This window comes from Ustilago hordei (genome assembly GCF_900519145.1).
Source record: "Ustilago hordei strain Uho2 genome assembly, contig: UHO2_contig_04, whole genome shotgun sequence".
NCBI classification, from domain to species: domain Eukaryota; kingdom Fungi; phylum Basidiomycota; class Ustilaginomycetes; order Ustilaginales; family Ustilaginaceae; genus Ustilago; species Ustilago hordei.
Window position 1 is genome coordinate 1,525,957 of NW_024545261.1, and position 19,347 is coordinate 1,545,303.

General features: G+C 48.9%; 3 protein-coding genes across 3 annotated transcripts; all 3 read left to right on the forward strand.

Moving 5' to 3' along the window:
• Positions 1–5,895: 5,895 nt before the first annotated feature.
• Positions 5,896–8,334, forward strand: UHO2_02842 (uncharacterized protein; the record flags this gene model as incomplete). The annotated part of the gene is made up of 1 exon (XM_041555630.1): positions 5,896–8,334. One exon carries the CDS (start codon positions 5,896–5,898, stop codon positions 8,332–8,334), a length of 2,439 nt encoding a protein of 812 aa, XP_041411564.1.
• Positions 8,335–10,018: 1,684 nt separating this feature from the next.
• UHO2_02843 (uncharacterized protein) lies at positions 10,019–11,608 on the forward strand (the record flags this gene model as incomplete). Its single annotated transcript, XM_041555631.1, has 2 exons — positions 10,019–10,271; positions 10,470–11,608. 2 exons carry the CDS (start codon positions 10,019–10,021, stop codon positions 11,606–11,608), a joined length of 1,392 nt encoding a protein of 463 aa, XP_041411565.1.
• Positions 11,609–11,929: 321 nt separating this feature from the next.
• Positions 11,930–12,888, forward strand: UHO2_02844 (uncharacterized protein; the record flags this gene model as incomplete). Its single annotated transcript, XM_041555632.1, has 5 exons — positions 11,930–11,991; positions 12,110–12,170; positions 12,260–12,485; positions 12,579–12,742; positions 12,862–12,888. 5 exons carry the CDS (start codon positions 11,930–11,932, stop codon positions 12,886–12,888), a joined length of 540 nt encoding a protein of 179 aa, XP_041411566.1.
• Positions 12,889–19,347: the final 6,459 nt, after the last annotated feature.

The window sequence follows — 19,347 nt, forward strand, 5'->3', positions numbered from 1 at the left end:
GGGCATGGGCTGAAGGTGACCACCAAGCATGCATGTATATATATGCTTATGTAAATAGCACTCAAAATGACTCATCAGTAACTTAGCACCAGAATTCTCAACTGATTAAGAGTCTGAAGCTCAGCAGCTTCAAGGCACTTTGCCACCAAGATGCCACCCAGAGTAGACAGCATAGCTCTACTCAAATGCACCATGCAAATGATCTGAGAGGTTCACACCGACTGGAACAAAGACCAAATCTTGGAGCGTGCCTTCTCCATGATGAATCTCCAACCAAATACCAGCCAAGTCGAAAAGATCCCTAAGTCAGTACTCAGCATTGTATCACAGACTGTCAAGCTCAACGAGAACAACTGGGCCATCTGGGAGCCCATGTTTATGGACTGCATATGGCCCATCAAGAATGCAAAACAAATCCTCACCGGGGAAATATCTAGCAACCACATGGACTATGATGAAGAACTAAACAGTCACCTGTTAGGCCTCATCCTGTCATCATGTGACCACAGTCCTGAGAGCAGTATTCATACATACACCATTCAAGAACAAGGTGAAGAGGAACAACTCAGCTCCACACTGTATAAGAAACTCAAAGCAGTGCTCATGATCAATGATGAAGTCAAACTTTCTGCAATTCATGACCAAGTGCATGAGATCAAGCTAGTACATCAAAATGTTGTCAACCTTGGAAAGGAACTGGATCAAATTTGGAATGACGCAGCAAGACTGGGCAGTTGCATGGATGAAAAGCTCAAGAAGTCCACCTTGTACCACTGCATCAAAGACAACTGGCTCTATACTCAGACAGTAGACTCCCTCAAAGCTGCACAGCCAGGCTGTAGCTATGAATATGCCTACCATGCACTTGCCAAGAAACATCAAGAAGCTGAACTCTCAGGCCATATCCAAGCCACAACCAGACTTGCCAGCAACAAGAACATAACCAACCAAGCCAGTGGACCTAGCCAAATCCTAAACCAAGAAGGCTACAACAGAGGCAGATGTGATCCCACAAATCCTAACGAGCCAGCTAAGTGTTACAAATGCAGGCAACCCAGGCACATTGCAATCAATTGCATCAGCAGCCAAGAATGAACTTCTACTCAGCAGGGATAGGAAATCAGGTGCACCCTTTTCGTAAGCAACACTGGCAACTGTAATCAAGGCAGTACATGGATTCTGGACTCTGGAGCTACACATCACATGGTACATGATGAGGATAATGTCAGGGGTCTCGCGCCTGAAACCCAGGTCGGTCTGTCGAGATACTCAGTGACTATCAAACTGTGTGACAGCTATTGTCTCAGTATCAGTGACTATCAAGTTGTGCAGTGACAGCAGGTGGTGTTCATTGTATATACTATCGTAGGTTTCGGCTGACCTCTGCGGACACTCCGTTCAGGGGTAGCTCGGCACGATCAATATCAATGTCTCAGTTATGATGACACCAAGGTCTGGTGTGAGTGTTGATGATGATGAGGTTGATGACATTGGTGATAAGGTTGGTGTTGATGATAATGAGGTTGATGGTGTTGGTGATAAGGTTGGTGGCATCAACACGAGTGTCCAGTGTGTTGACTTTGACGCTTGAAGTGATCCCTGGACTGCAGTGGACTACTGCCTTCGGTTCTATCTATATCCAGACCACTAACCTGCTATGGGTGCTTTCGGACATCAGGTAGTGGTGATACAACACACACACTACGATGAGGAGCAACCTTGATAGATTGCTGCTATGCTGACTGAAACTAATATATACTTATGCTGAAGTGATAACTAGTTATGGTGAGTAGAGTGGATGAGGATCCACTTGGCCTATGATGATGAGAAAGCATGGTTATATACCTCTTCACAGCTTCACCAGCGATGCTGCTCCTGCTCTCTCTCCAGAGAGTACCTTCTTCATCGAGTACTGCTCAGGGGCCTCTCCTGCTTGGCACCCCTGTGCCTCTTGAGTGGTGTCAACTCCTTCAACACTGCTCCTCCTCCTCATGACCTGGTGTCGACTCCTTCGACACTGCTCCTCTTCCTCAGGACCTGCTTGCCAGTGTCCTATGACTCTTGTCTCTCGAGCCCCTGAGTGGTAACCATCTGAGCTTGGTCCTCTTCATGGCTGTGCCTGCTCCTTGAGCTTGGTCCTCCTTGTGGCTGTGCCTGGCCCTCCTCGCATGTGGCTCAGTTCTCCTTTGCATGTGAGTCCATAGGAGTCCATGGTCTCCATGGAGACTGCACTATGACCATGCTTTCTACTGGTATCGACTAGGTCTTCGATACCTGTGCTCCTTCCATATGAACCAGTGACCCTCCTGCTTCTTGAGCATCCAGGCCCATGACAGATAAACTCATTGCTCTGACGCCAAAGAAAGGATCCATAGATACCGCCGGACATGAAGGGTTGCGAGTACAAGCAATAGGAGATGCAACCTTGCAAGTTGGAAATGTTAAAATACCCCTTACAGATGTACTTTACATTCCCAACCTTAGCAAGAATCTATTGTCTGTCCCAGCATTAACTGAAAATGGTGCATGAGTGATATTTGAAGAATCTGGAGCTACAATCCTCCAACATGACAGAAGCATGGTTAAGAGCAAGACCAACCGATGCCAGAAAAGATGGGAAGTTCACAGTGACTCCCTAGCAGCACAGCTCAATGACCCCCTTGAGGGCATTGATGATAACATGACACCAGCAAGGCCCGCAAGCCACATGATAAGCAAACTATGGCATGAACGATTCGGCCACCCCAGCAGAAACAAAACTAAGCAAATCCAGGCTCATTATTTGGGAAAGGACACACAGCTCGAGCATGATGCAAGAGACTGCAACTGTTGCAGTCAAGCAAAACAAACACATGCAAGAATGGCAAGCAGCAAAACGGAACGAGCACAGGAGCCACTAGAGTTGATACACATCAACTTAATGACAGACTTACAAGGACATCCAAATTATCATCATGCACTGGTAGTTGTTGATGATGCCTCATCCTATGTGTACATGAAACTGCTCCTAAGCAAAGCAGAAGCGTTCCCCACCCTAAAAGCATGGACCAAAACAGCAGAGATAACAATGGATCGCACATTAAAGTGTATTCGCAGTGATAATGGAATGGAATGGTCAAGCTTAGCAGCAGAGGAATGGAAGCAGGAAGCAGGGCTTAAGTGGCAGAAAACCACCCCATATGTCAGCATACAGAATGGGAGAGCAGAGTGCACTATCAGATCACTCCAAGAGAAGATGCATGCAATGCTTGTCCAAAGATCGGTGCCAAAAGGACTATGGCCCTATGCCATCATGGCTGCTGGACATGTACTTAACTTGACACCATCAGCAAATGCCAACAAAATTCTGTATGAAGACTTTCACCACATGATGGCTCACGGCTTGGCAAAACAATTGCATGTCTTTGGTTGCCTTGTGTGGGTTCACCTCCCAAAGAAAGATCATGCAGGTAAGCATGGTGCAAGAGCCATACCAGGAATCATGATCAGTTATGATGATGAGCACAAGGGATGGAAATTCTTCACTCCAGACCACATGCCATCCATCCAGTGGAGCAATTCAGCTACATTCCATGAACACAAAGGTTGGCATGATCGACCCAAATTACAAAGCCTGCTGCAAATCAGGTTTGAGAGCCTCGAAGCAGAAAGTGCCAAACCAGAGGCAAATGACCTCAAATCTGAACCAGAAATCGAAGAACTTGACAAGCAAGACTCACTCCAACATGCACCCATTGAACAACCAATCAACAATACTGAAGACAACAGATCAGAGATAGCAGTTGAAGACATGATCGGGGGAGTGAACACCACCACCCTAAACCTTACACCAACAATGAAAGAAGCACTCGCCAGTGAAGATGCACAGCAATGGCAAGAAGCTGTATGCAAGGAGTTGGACAGACTGGAGGCCATGGGAACTTGGGAAATCATGGATGTACCACCAAATACCAAACTTGTCAACTCTAAGATTGTCCTCCATCTTAAGCTGGATGCTGATGGAGTACCTGTCCAACATAAAGCAAGACTCGTCGCACAAGGATTCACACAACAAGAGGGCATAGACTTCGAAGAAACTTTTGCACTGGTGGCACCACTCAGTGCGATAAGAGCCCTGTTGTCACTGGCAGTGGAGCGGGACTGGGAGGTCCATCAACTCGACATCATGATGGCCTACCTCAACTCCACACTCAAGCACATCATTTATATGAAACTGCCGGAAGGGACAAAGGTACCAAAAGGAAAGGCTTATCAGGTAGTGAAAGGGTTATATGGACTCAAGCAATCAGGATGGGAGTGGAACTTGGAGTTCAACAAGTTCCTGCAGCACTCGAACTTCCATAGACTTGATTGCTCACCATGTATCTACACCAGAGGAAAAGGAGACAACTTTGCAATACTGATTATCTATGTTGATGATACATTGATTATAGCTCCAAAGCTAGAAATGGTCAAATGCATCAAGGAGGAAATAGGCAAGAAGTGGAAGATGGAGGAGGGTGGCAACATGTCTCACTTCCTTGGAATCAAGATCACCAGGAATCGCAAAGAAAAGACAATGGACCTTAGGCAGACCAGTTACATCAAACAACTACTGGATGAACACCTAGACAAATGCAGGAGAAAATCCAGTGTACCACTCCAAGACATACTGGCCCCAGAGACAGCAGTGAGCACAGCCGAACGAAAGGAATACCTGCAGATTGTTGGCAAGCTCCTATGGCTCTCGAACAGAACACACCCAGACATCAGCCAAGCAGTAGGGGTCCTTGCATGCTATATGACTCAACCATCAAAAGAGTATTATGATGCAGCACAGAAGGTACTACAATACCTAGATGGCACCCAGGATGTCCATCTACGATATAATGGTGACAAGGAACAAGAGTTTCTGATGGTGCATAGCGACATGAACTGGGCAAGTGATGCTACTGCACAACGAAAAAGTTCATCAGGTTCAGCAGTGTTTGTACATGGGAACCTGGTCACATGGAAGTCAGCACTACAACACTGTACTGCTTTGTCAGTGGTGGAAGCAGAGTTCGTGGCAGCAACCGAAGCTGCATGAGAAGTAATTTTCTTCAGGCACCTCTTCAAGGCCATTGGAATTGATGTCAGCACCCCCACAATCTTTTCAGACAACACAGGCACCATTCAGGTCAGCAAGGATCCAGCACAACATTGGAAGTTGAAGCATATCAACACCAAGTACCATTTTATCAGAGATAATGTACAAGATGGAAATGTCAAGATCAAATATATTGGCACTAAGGACAACTTGGCCGACATCTTCACCAAGCCAGTAGGCAAGGAAGTATTACAACATGCATGGCAGGGGTTGGGACTGACACCACAGCAAGGTACAGTGGCTCAGCAGTTCCCTGCTTCCCTGCTGAGGGAGACAGTTGAGGGAAACATAACAATGGCTGGAGACATGTTGGAACCAAACATAGTCTATGGGGTCTGTGGAGGGCAATTAACCACTGACAATATGAAACCACACATCGGTGGCTATGCATGTGGGATGCAAAGGTGTTACCATGACAACTTAGGAGCAATGTGAGGGGTGAACTAGTCATAGATGGGCATGGGCTGAAGGTGACTGCCAAGCATGCATGTATATATATGCTTATGTAAATAGCACTCAAAATGACTCATCAGTAACTTAGCACCAGAATTCTCAACTATTCGGCCGATTCAGATGCCTTTCGTGTCTCCACTTTTTCTTTTTCCTTTTTTAGCCGTGCGTGTGTCAGGGTCCAACCAACTCCAAGCCTCCTCACCTCCTTCTTCTTCCTCTCCAAACCATCATCCATACCACCACAGAGGGAAAAGCGGTGCGGACATCCCTCCATCATCTCCGCAGCGCCACTGCAAGGCCTTTCTCGGCCAGGCATGCCGCCGAAGCAATCCAGGTCTTTCTCCCGATCCCTTTCCAACAGCTCCATCCCCTCCTCCTCTTCTTCGGGCAGCAAGGGCAAGCTGAAACAGAACAAGCTCGATTTCTCGTTTCACTCTATTTCAGACGCTTCCAAGCCAGCGACAGGGCCCTCTGGTTCGAGGCCGCTTAGTAGCACTCCTTCGTTCGGGATCCCCTCCGTTGACCCATCCCCAGCACAACCCCCGTCAGCGATTGCGGAGAAGGGAAAGCAGAAGCAATCACACTCCTGCACCATCAAGCCAAAAGCGCCTGAACAAGACAAACAAGATGAGAGCTGCTTATGGGCGGAAAAGCTTGCCCCTCGCTCCAGCGACCAACTGGCAGTGCATCCTAAAAAGGTGGCTCAAGTTCGATCTTGGCTAGCAGAAGCTTTCTCCTCTCGCGCTGCAACGGTCAAATATCGCAAAGTCTTGACGCTTACAGGTCCAGCAGGCGCAGGCAAGTCTTCCACCGTACGGGCACTAGCAACTGCACCCGATCTCGACTTTGATATATTGGAGTGGCAGAACGATCAACCTGCATTCGATCCTTCCAATCCTGCGCCTTCTTTCATCGAGCGATTCGCCGATTTCCTTTGCAAAGCTGCAAAGTTTCCAACTCTCGACCTAAAGCCGCCATCCAATGGCAGAAGTAATTCAGCTTCATCGTCGCTGCTCCCTCTCGACGAGATCCCGAGCTCGGCGAAGCGCAATAGGCTGATTCTGCTCGAAGATTTGCCCAATCTACACCATCTGCCGACTAAGCAGCTCTTTCAGGCAGCTATCGAGCAGTACATTCGGCAATCTACCCATCTTACCTCTCGTGGCTCTGCAAATGTACCCATCCTGCTAATTGTGACGGAGAGCACACCGAGAGAGGACGAGGATAGGTGGGTGGCTGATGCGTCTAGTAGCAACTGGCAGCAGAGGATTGCTTCGATTATCGATACCCGTAGTGCCTTGGGAGAGGCGATTAGGAACGATCCGGCGTATGCAGAGGTAAGGTTTAACCCGGTTGCACCGACAATTATTATCAAGGCTTTGAAGAGGGCGATCGAACAAGCTCCTCCTGGGTCAGGGAGAGTGCTTGCGAAAGGCATGCTGATGGAATTGCTTCAAGCGGTGGCCGAAGATTCCAATGGGGATCTCAGGGCTGCCGTTAATTGTCTCCAGTTTGTTGGCATCAATCGCGGCTTGTTACATGCAGCTGCAGGGGCCAAGGGGCGCAAGACAGGCAAGAAGGGAGCAACGCAAGAAGAGAGGAGCAACATTACGAGGAAACTCATACCCCTTGTGTCTGGTAGAGAAAGCTCCTTGGCTCTCTTCCACGCTTTAGGTCGCGTCTTGTATAACAAAAGAGAAGGCGATCCAAACGATCAAGGTCCGCCGATCAAGCGCGCTATAAACCAAGAAGCGTATAGCGACTCAGAAGACGACGACGCTAATAACAGTTCGGAAGCAGGCAACTCGCTTCAACGAGACATCAAAACCGCCATCCGCTCCTTTATCCCTCCTTCCACCTCGCACGATACCGGCGAAAGGCTGCCAGAACACATGTCGCATCTCTTTCGTCGACAATCTCGAGTATCAGTCGACCAGCTTTGGGCTGACCTCCCAGTCGATTCTTGCGTCTTTCAGCTTTACCTTCACGCCAATTTCCCTCAATTCTGTGACGAGGCGGAGGAATGCGAGAGTATATTGGAAGCTTTTAGTGCTGCAGATGCGCTAATGCCGAGGCACGAGCAGTATCTGCATTCCAGCGTTGTCGCTTACTACTCGTTCCTAGTCTCTGTAAGGGCAACATTGCTGGCGCTGCCAAGTCCAGTGAAGCGGAGAGCCCAGAAGCTCGGCAAAACGGCTTGGTGGGACGTTCAGAAGAAGCTCAGAGGCATGATGGGTGATGTTCAAGATGTGAAATCTGCCTATACACCCGGGTTGAAATCCTCTAGCGGTGCAGGAGGTGACGGAGAGGCGAGTAGCTTGAAGAGGATTAAGTTCAACAATCCTTCCTTTGCTTCAGATGCCGATGCCGATGCCGGGTCTGTAGATGCCTCGGCTTCAATAGGACCAGCTTCATTGGTAACGAGAAGCAACACGGTTACATTAGTCACTGAGATCTTGCCAGCACTGGCAAAGATCCAGCTGAGAGCGGGAACGGATGACAAGGTGCATGAGCTAGCAAGAATGCGATTCGAATATCCCGGGGTCGCAGATATCGCTTCCAGACAGCTGGACCAACACGAAACGGGCCTCCTGGACAACGAGGATGACGAAGAAGCTCATCCAGCTATGCTTACGGAAGAAAAGACCGGCAAGAGGAAAGCAGTGCAACTGCAGAAACAGCACAAGATAGCAGCAGTGGACGAGCAAGAGGACAAGTTGATCCTTAGTGATGACGACATCGCTGATTTCTAGCCCCTCTTCCTTCCCTGTGCGGAGGTGAGGTGCACGAAAGCGTATGTCCCCATGCTCGCTTGCAACACCAACACCGACCACCGACCACCGACCACCGACCACCGACCACCGACCACCGACCACCGAACACCGTCTGATGCAGCATCCTAACTGGGCGACGCTTGGTGATTGTGAAAAGAGGAGCAGATCGAAAAGGTGGAGGGAAAATGCTTTTATGCAACCGAAGCCGGAAGACGTGGAATCCGGCTGTCCATTTCTGCACGCTTTCCTAATCCAGATCTCTATGTAGCTCATCCCGAATCCCTGACAGCACTTCAAGACTGTCTCTGATTGATGTTCAGGGTCCTGGAAGCCTTTTGTGTCGCTTTGTTCATCTTGAGATCCTACAGTATGAAGTTGGCATGCGAGTTTCTGCCTTCTTTTTTTTTTTTTTTTTTTTTTTTCTTTTCTTTTTTGTCGAGTCGGATCTTGGTTTGGCGACCAGCAAGCGAAACAACCGGCCTCGCATCGACTCTCGCTTCACCATCTCCGTCTGCACAGTGACTAACCATCTGAATCGATGGCCTTTCCTTACTGTATGCGCTGCCTTTCTGCCTTTCTGCTGCTGCTGCTGCTGCTGCTGCCGCTTCACTCGTTCGTCGTTCGACAACAGATCTTACAGCGGCTGGTTCGTCTTTCTTCTTGAACTTGGTATGCAACATCAAGCCGTCTCTACTCCCATCCATCTCTGGCTATCCACCTCTGGCTATCCACTTCAATGCTTGCTCTACATTCGATCTACGCTCTCCTCTTGCGCTCCTTTCGTGAATCTGTCTTGCCTTCTCGTTGGATTGTGCCAAAGTGCTTGGCCTCTGCCAAAACTGCCTTCTTCTTATCCTTTTGCCGCTTCTTCTTACCAACTTCCTGTCGCTTTGCGCCCTCTCTTTGGCTCGAGTCGCCTTGCTGAGCCCTTGAACGTGCTCTGCAAGCTCTTCCGAGAGCTGCACGGGCAAGCGCAACTGGATCGCAGGCGAAGAGCTGGCTTACACATCTTCTCCATTGAAAGCATGTGACACTGCTCAAGTGTCTCCATTGCCCATCTTGCCCGTCTTTCCGCGGAGGTTCAGCCAAGCAAACCCTTCTCAACCCAGTGAAGCAAATCGTCGGAGGTTCAGGCAAGCAAACCGTTCTTGCTGCCAATGCCGAATGCGCCGCTTTCTCACGTCTACGGTGTCCGGTGACCATGTGACGATGCAATGGTCGGAGTGTCACACCTCAATCTCGTTTCCCCTTATAATAAGGTCTCCTCCTTCCACGCTTCAGTCCGCTACAAGCCACATCACCCAGCAACCACAAACAGATCCTTCGTCTTCAAGGTAAACACTCAAACATGCCTCCACTCCTTCCGTTCCCGACCGCTTCACCGCCATATTGTTACTCCAGGAGCTGCCTTCCCCTTCCTCTTCCTATATAGACCAACCCATACTCTCCGCACGAGGATCTTCTCATTCCTTACCAACCAGTCGCACACACACACACACTCTCTCTCTCTTTCTCTCTCGCGAGCTTCAACTCTCTTTGTCTTCATTGACTTGCTCTTTGTGTGTCCACTTGCACATTCGCTCAATCGCAAATCGCCTTTCTTTGTTAGCTTTCTTCGCTTTCCCAACAACAAACCCCCCCCAATCTTGATACTTTAGCCAAAATGGCTTGCTGCGGTGGTGCTATTTCTTCCGACATGCGGGCTACCGTTGCTGAGGTGCCCGCCACCAAGAATGCTACTGGCCCCGGCTACAGCATTCAGGGTTACGAGGACCTCAAGTACACCTACTCGTTCGTTGACAACGTCTTCGACCAGCAGAAGGAGGACCTCGCTTCTTACTATACCAAGTGGGGCCGTGTCCTCTGCGTCCTCGACGAGAACCTCAACGAGATCTACGGCGACTCTATCAAGGCTTGTGAGTTCTTCTTTTACCTTGAACCTCACTCACGGCAACTCTCGGAGCGCTGTCCGTTGTATGTGTGTGTAGCATGTACTTGCAACGCAGTGTTGCGACGGATTAGACTTTGCGGGTCTGCCTTTGTTCCTTGCTGTAAAGAGCACTTGCGAGCGTAAAACTGACCCTTTCTTGCTCCTCTACTGTTGCAATTTACAGACTTCAACGCCCACAACATCAAGCCCACTCTTAACGTCTTCAAGGGCGGTGAGCTGAACAAGACCATGGACACGATGCTCGGCTTTGTCGATGCCATGGACAAGTTCGGTCTTATCCGCAAGGAGCCCGTCCTGATTGTCGGTGGTGGTCTCGCTTCCGACGTTCTTGGTTACGCTTGTGCTTCGTACCGTCGCAGCACCAACTACATCCGTGTTGGTACCACCCTTATTGCTTTGATCGACGCTGCCATCTCGATCAAGGTCGGCATCAACCACAAGAAGCTCAAGAACCGTCTCGGCGCCTACCACGCTCCCATGCATACTTTCCTTGACTTTGATTTCCTCAAGACCCTCCCCATCGGCCAGACCCGTAACGGTACTGCCGAGATCATCAAGATCCTCCACTGCACTGACAAGCACACCTGGAGCATGCTCGTCAAGTATGGCGAGGACCTCGTCAACACCGCTTACGGCCGCAACGCCACGGGCCCTGGTGCCAAGGAGCTCAAGGAGGCTGCCGACACCATCTGCCGTAACGCGATCAAGGGCATGCTCGACCTCGAGTCGCCTAACCTTCACGAGATCGGTCTCGACCGTGTTATTGCCAACGGCCACTCGATCTCGCCTACCCTTGAGCTTGCTCCCTTCCCTCCTCTCCGTCACGGTCACGCCGTCACCATCGACATGGCCTGGTCCATCACTTTGGCACACATGCGTGGTTACATAAGCGACCAGGACCGTGATGAGTGGTTCGGTCTTGCTATGTCGGTCGGTCTCTCGGTTGACCACCCCTTGCTCACCAACGAGCTCATTCTCGAGGCTAACGAGGCCATTAAGAAGACACGTGACCGTCTCCAGCGATTCGTTCTCGCCAAGCCATTGGGCAAGTGCGTTTTCGCCAACGACATCTCGGAGGAGGAGTTCATCAAGTCGCTCGCCGTCCACAAGGAGTACGTCAAGAAGAGCGGCCGTGGTGACGGTGTTGGCCTTGACGCCTACGCTGACGCTGGCGACCTTGGTGCTGACCCTGAGATCTTGCTCAAGGAGCGCAAGGTTGCCGACGTTTCGCGTGCCAACGGCAACGGCGTTCAGCACGAGCAGCTTGGTAACAACAAGACCGCTGTCGCTGTTGCCGCCTAAATTCACTGTTTTCTTCTCCCGTCTTGAACAACATATCTTATGTAAACTAGTTGCTACTGAATTTCAAAGAGCCATGTGGTCGCTCAAGGGCGGCAGGTATCGAGTAGAACGGCAATATGAAGCGCCTTGATGGCGAGCACAACTATAGTAAGTGTTCGAGACGATGTTGTTAGAAGGCTGCGCGTGTTGACGAGGAGCGAGCGTTGAGCGTTGAACTATCGCACGAGAAATTTCAAAAGGCATGCGTGCGCACTGACCATGTTTTGCAGCAAGTAATAGTGTTACATCCACCTTCATCACCTCCACCATCCTTGGATAACCATGTCGGCCACGAAACAACAGCCACTCTCGGCTTTCCGAGTTAACTACGCAAGCTCATCAAAGTGTGTATTTCTCCCCTGGCCTGATCGCAGCGCTACGCCTCTGGTCTCGCTTGACGACTGAAGCGTCCTATGTGGTGACAACTCTCTGACCTCGATGTTCTCTTGTTCTCGAACGTAGATCCAAAGCATCAAACATGCCGGATCCAATCGGATTCACTGACCGAGATGCTGTCTCAAAGGTATGCTTCCTACCAACCAGGCCCAGAGCGGTGATGCTTACTTGTAAGCCTGGAACGCATTCTAAAATCTCTCTAGTCGCTCGGAACAGAAAGAATCAAAGTCAAAAACATCATCAACTGCAGTAATCCAAAGAGCAGACCCAGCAGCACTCAAAATGGCCAAAGCTTGGGAACTAGCCTACTCGCCAGCCAAATCTTTACCCATGAACGCAATCATGCTGTACATGAGTGGATCAGGTGTACAGATCTTCTCCATGATGGCTGTTGGAATGCTCATCACTGGTCCCATCAAGGGCATTTCGACTATGAACTCAGGTACGTCCCTCACCCCTTTGCTCGTACCACGAACCGCTCACTCTGACCCTCTCTACCATCCTTCTCTTTGAACCTCTCGCCGACGACGAACAGCCTTCGACCGCCTCTCATCAGCAGATCAAAGCTTGTTGTTACCCAAGATGCTATTCATCTTCTGTCAACTTGCAGGCCTCCTTCTAGGTCTATACAAGTGTTGGAGTATGGGATTGCTTCCGACAGAAACAAGCGATTGGTTGGCTTGGAGACAGGCACGAGTTGTAAGTTTCGTCTGCATTTCCTTTTCCCTTCATTTTCCATGCTCCATGCCGGCCTTTGCACACATGCTGGTCCCACAGTATGGCTTGCTGATCTCCCTCGTTGCTATTCTCTTTTGCAGCCACTCGAGTTCTCGCCCGTTCACTAGATCTATATTTCTTCAGACTCCAGCGATTGTTCTTTCTCATTGCACATTGGAATAGGCGATAAGGCCGCCACCTCTGAGCGTGTTCGTGTGAGTCTCTTGGTATATTCTCCCAAGTCGGGGTTGTGTGAGAAGAGAGAGAAAGAGAGACACGCGCTGAGAAATGTGAGTCTTGTTCTGTTAGGTTATTACGTGCGCAAGCTGTATGTGCGGTGTAATGGTGTAACTAGATGGATTGCAGCAAGCAAGGAGATCTAAGGAGAAGCTAGTTTTGAAAGAAACTTGAGTCGTTTCGGTCCCGATACTGGCGATCGGGGAGAGTCTAAGTACGATGTCACTGCTAGTTTATAGACAGAACAAAATATACTCAATTGACTAAGAGAATGTGGTTTGAGTCTAGCACTCTCTGCAAGATATATATACAAGTGTGCAGTGCATGCTATGAGTGGGGGTACTTCTACCTAATGATCAACCATGACAACTGGCTTGTACATGTTGCACTCGATTGTGACAATGAGTGGGACTGTGTTGTACCTGATTCTTTGTTCCCAATCAGGCCATCCCTCATTCCATCCCTTTTTGTCTGCTTATGTCAACCAATGTCATCTCATCAGATCATCAATTTCAATACCCCCTCTTGATCCAGTGTGCACTCCTAATGTTGACAGTCCAAATAGTTGACAGAGGTATGAGAGTGTTGGTGCAGCTAGCAGTTTGGTGAGTAAGTCAGCTAGATTCTCACTGCTCTGGACTGGAGCAATTGTGAGCTGTCGACTTGCAATTTCATCTTGTAAGAAGAAGTGAGCAATATCGATATGTTTCATTCTCTTGAAGTGTTGGGGGTTGCTTGCAATGGCTCATGCTCCAGAGGAATTGCTGTGCAAGATAGGCACATTATGATTATGGATGATTTCACCATTGTGTGAATGTAAGGTTGAGGTCCCAGCACTTACATGGAGTTCAGCTGTCTTTGACATGGGCTGTTCTAGCTCCTGTAAGAACATTGAAGTCCATATTAGCTCCCTGGTGGCACCTGCTAGTGCCATGTATTCTGCCTCCACGGAACTATTTGCTACCATCAGCTGGAGTTGGGATGACCAGCTACACACAAGTCCATCTATCGCAAATGCATACCCTGATGTCAACCTCCTGCAATCCCATGAGCCAGCCCAGTCACTGTCTGCCCACCCAGTGACTATCTGTCCACCGACTGGTCCCTTTGCTAACAGACTCACTCCTATGGTTCCCTTCAGGTATCATAGGACATGCTTAGCAGCTGTGAGGTGTTCCCCTGATGGATTCGCCACAAACCTGGCACACTGTCCAACTGCAAAGGCAATATCCAGCCTACTACCTTGAGTGACCCATAACAACGACCCCACAATCGACATGTAGTGACATATCTCCTTGGCGCTTGCATTGTCCCCTTTGCATGGCTTGAGAGTGTTGATCGTGTCAGTCACTGGTGTTGATGCTGCCCAGGCCTGGTCCATTCCAAATTTCATTATGATCCCTTCAATGTATCTGCTTTGGTTTATTGAGAGGGTGTGTGTGTCACAATTGTAATGAATGTTCAGACCAATGATGTGTGAGACACTTCCCTGATCTGTGATGCTGAACACAGTCAATAGCTGTTGTTGCACCAATTGAACCCATGCATTGATTGATCCAATGATGAGCAGGTCATCTACATAGACTGCAAGAAGGACCATTGCATCATCAACACTGCATGTGTATACACATGGTTCAGCTTGGCATCACTTGAAGCCAAAGGCCTGAAGTTGCTCATCAAGGGCAGCATGCCACAGGCACCCAGCTTGCTTGAGGCCATATAGTGCTTTCTTCAGTCTATAACACTTCCCTTTGGTCTCATTCATCTCGAACATCAGCAGGATTCAGACATAGACATCTTTATCAATCTTTCCATTCAGGAATGCAGTACTTACATCGAGCTGAATGATATGCAGGCCATACTGGTGCACTATAGCAAGCAGCATTCATACTGTTTGTAACCACACAACTGGACTGAATGTCTGATCATAATTGAGTCCCTGATGTTGAGCATACCCTTGGGCAACTAGCTGAGCTTTATATCTTGTTGCTCGATGTTGGGCATTGAGCTTGAGTTTATATACCCATCGGACACTGATTAGCTTACTGTCCATTGGGATGCTAGTGAGCTCAAATATGTTCATTTTGTCCATACTCACCATTTCGCTGTCCATTGCTTCCTTCCACTGGTGCCAGTCATCATGTGCTTTGGCTTCATTGAGTGACAGTGGTTCCAGCAAAATACCATCAGCACTTTGCATCTGTTGCCTGCTTGCAATCAGTGTGGCACCATTCATAACAGTGGTTGCAAATGCCATTTGATCGAGATGGTGATTGCTGATCACGATCATTCCTGTGCCAGAGCACATTGCTGCCAAGGCTGTGTATCCGAGTGTGCTTATTCTGTCCACCAGTCCTGCATGATTGAGGTCCAGTATTGAGACATTGTCATACATGCTTGCCATTGCATCGCTTTGAGGTGTCTCAAGTGTCAGTATATCCACACATGTTGGGTCCTCTGTACTGTTCTTTGCTTGGGACAAGGTGATGTCCAGTTCAGCGCATAGATCAGCTGTGATTGCATCCAGGTCTATAACGATTTTGCCTGCATTTTCTATCTTGGACATCATCTGGTCCCATTCATGGTTGTAGCTGGAGGAGTCGAGTGGACTCTGTTGTAGTTCCACACCACATTGGCGAGAGTATGGCCTCACAGTGGGTGGTGTGATGTCATTGGGTTCTGGTTCCTCGGAGGCATCATCATGTGGTACCCAAGTATATGACTGGAGAAGTGGGCTGTTCCCAGCAAGTACAGGCATATTAGAAGGTGGTCTAGCAGCCCCCAGTTGCTCGAGTTCAGAGAACCAGATGTCCTTGGCAACGACAATTCAGTCAAGTTCAGGAAGCCAGACCTTGTGGCCCTTGATGCTTCATGGGGCATCAGAGAAGCCAAGATATGCTCCTCTGAGAGTGCAGGGGTGAAGGTGTTTGCTGATGATGGGGTGATGTTGTAGCCACATCGATCAAGTGCTGCCTCTGAGTACAACATAGGCAGTACAACTGAATCATTGCATGTTGCATAGATCTGGTTGCTTGCCATAGAAGAGCTCGAATGGAGTGATGTGCCCTCATGTAGTGCCTGCTAGTTGATTGTGTATGAATACAGCTTGTGTCATTGCATGAGGCCACCAGTGCTCATCCATGTCTGAGTCATATAGCAGACTTCAGGCAATCTTCTGGACTGTTTGGATTGCCCGCTCAGCAAAGGCATTGTCAGTGTGCTGTTGAGTAGGGGATGCAGTGATCTTCACTCCCTTCGACAAGCAAGCATCTCAAAAGGAAGTAGACCATAACTTGCCTTGGTCTACATGAACCTCCTTGAGTCTGTGAACAGAGTTCACCTCTTCCAGCCACCATGTTGCCTCTTGGGATGCTGCACCTTTGCTTGCAAGACCATGCACCCAGATCATACCAGAGAAGGCATCATGAATAATGAGTATGTATACTAACTTAGCATTACCATGTAATGGACCCATTACATCCATTGAAGCTAGTTCAAGCGGTTTTGTGGTATGACAGGGGTGTGTGACATTGTGTGCAATGGCTTTACTTCATACACAAACATTGCAGAGGACTCCAGATTGAGTGGTGGGGCTTGCCAGGATATCGTGAGCATGAGTCACTGCATGTGTATGCAAGATTGATTCATGACTGGCATGTCCAAGTCTCCAGTGCCATAAGTCAGCTTTGCTGCATGGCTTGGGTGAGTGTGCTGTATCAGCCATTGTCACAGCAAATGCAAGGGAGACAGAAGGTTCTGGCATGCTGTTATCCCATATGATCATGGCAGCTGCAGGGTAACCATTCCCACTGGTTGGCACTCTGATCATATGGCCATACTTGTCTTGTATGGTGATGAGCTCATCCTCAAAGGTCACCATGCCCTTAGCCTGTGTGACCGACTTTGTCCCTATGAGATTTGTCACTAGATCAGGCACAAATAAGCAGTCTCAATAAGTCATTCATTCCCAGCAATGCAGCTTGGCATTGTAGCTCAAGAGACTTACTATCCTGCCCATCTTCATGGCTGAGAGTTTGCCACCGTCAGCAGTGGTGATTCCGACCGAATCCTTAATGCCCTTCCAGTCCTTTCTGAGTCGTAGGGAGTTGACCATAATGCATGATGTGCCTGAGTCAAACATGAATGGCACAAACTGGGGTGGAAGGTCAATTGGTGCCAGCTTGACTTCTGTGAAGAATGCCAGGGCCAGTGCCATATCCTACTCTTCTTGAGCATCTTCAAGCAGTGGCACAATGCACGTGTTGGCATGATTCTTGGGGGGAACTTTAACTCTGTCACATTTCCATTGGCTATGTGAAATGTTGTCTGGGCAGCAGTTGGCTGCATGACTGAGTTCACCACATGCCCAGCAATTGATGAGTGTAGCTGCCTGCAGAGCGATTAGTTTGGAGTCCTCAGTAGTGGAGAGTATGTGGGTGGGGGCACTCTCAGCAGCGAGCTCATAGCATTGATGTAGAACATTGGCAACACTCATAGCAGTTTGGTCTTTTCCATTGAGTTGTTCATGCAATATAAACACTGAATTGAAAAGAGCATTTCTGTCCAAGGGGAGAGTGTGCTTGAGTGTCTGGTACCTGTAGTCAGGTGTCCAGGGATCCTGCAGATATGCATGGAGTTCTGATACATGTGCTTCCCACTTGACTAGGAAGTCATACACATGGCTTCTGACTTGATCCCAGCAGAGGGCATAAGTGGCAGCGAGGAGCTGATACTCTTTAGCTGCAGAATGTACCATACACTTCTTGATTGCCCAGTCGAACAGTTCAACTGTGATAGGTACCAGTTGATTGCTGTGTTTGGCAAAATACTCCATGTGCAGCCTGTCAGAGAAGCTGCACATGATAATTGAGCTGATCATGGAATCTGCATCTTCAAATGTTGTCACTTTTCTGTCAAGGACATTTTGGGTGAAGGGGACTACCAACAACATCATGAGCATTTGGCATCACCATGCATGAACTGAGACTGATCTTGGGTCGAGGAGTTCTTTTTCATCCCATCTCATTGTCATGGGCCTGAATGCTCAAGAAGCAGAGGGTCACTGGTTCATATGGAAGGAGCACAGGTATCAGAGATCTAGTCGATACCAGTAGAGAGCATGGTCGTAGTGCAGTCTCCATGGAGACCATGGACTCCTATGGACTCACATGCAAAGGAGGACTGAGCCATATGCAAGGAGGGCCAGGCACAGCCACGAAGAGGACCAAGCTCAAGGAGCATGCAGATGGTTACCACTCAGGGGCTCAAGAGACAAGAGTCAAAGGAACCATCACTGGTCAAAGGAGAAGGAGCAGTGTATAGGGAACTGGCAAGCAGGTCCTGAGGAGGAGGAGCAGTGTCGAAGGAGTCGACACCACTCAGGAGGCACAAGGGTGCCAAACAAGCAGGATAGCAAGGAGGAGGAGCAGTGTTGAAGGAGTTGACACAGCTCAAGAGGCACAAGGGTGCCAAGCAAGCAGGAGAGGCCCCCTGAACAGTACTCAATGAAGAAGGTACTCTCTGGAGAGAGAGCAGGAGCAGCATTGCTGGTGATGCTGTGAAGAGGTATATAACCATGCTTTCTCAGCATCAAAGGTCAAGTGGATCCTCATCCACTCTACACACACATCATAACTAGTTATCACTTCAGCATAAGTATATATTAGTTGCAGTCAGCATAGTAGCAATCTATCAGGGTTGCTCCTCATTGTAGTGCATGTGTTGTATCACCACTACCTGATGTCCGAAGGCAGTTCATAGCAAACCAGCAGTCCGGATATAGATAGAACCAAAGGCAGTAGTCCACTGTGGTCTGGGGATCACTTCAAGCATCAAGTCAACACACTGGACACTCATGTTGATGCCACCAACCTTATCATCAACACCATCAACCTCATTACCATCAACACTCACACCAGACCTTGGTGTCATCATAACCTATGTATTGATATTGATTGTGCCAAGCTACCCCTGAACGGAGTGTCCACAGAGGTCAGCCAAAACCTATGATAGTATATACAATGAACACCACCCACTGTCATTGCACAACTTGATAGTCACTGGACAACTAGCTCATCAAGACCAATACCAAGACAATAGCTGTCACACAGTTTGATAGTCACCAAGTATCTCGACAGACCGACCTGGGTTCCAGGCAGGAGACCCCTGACACTCATCTTGTCGTTGAGGCCCGATAGCACTTTTAGGTGATGGTTGGCAACAGTGTTGAGCTCAGGAGTGGGTCCCAGTGTAGCATCACAGCTGAGTAGTCAATGGCCTGAGTTGCTCAGGGCAAATACTGGAGTATCACCTCTGCTCAATGTAGTGAGTTCATTTTTAACAGGGTAGGA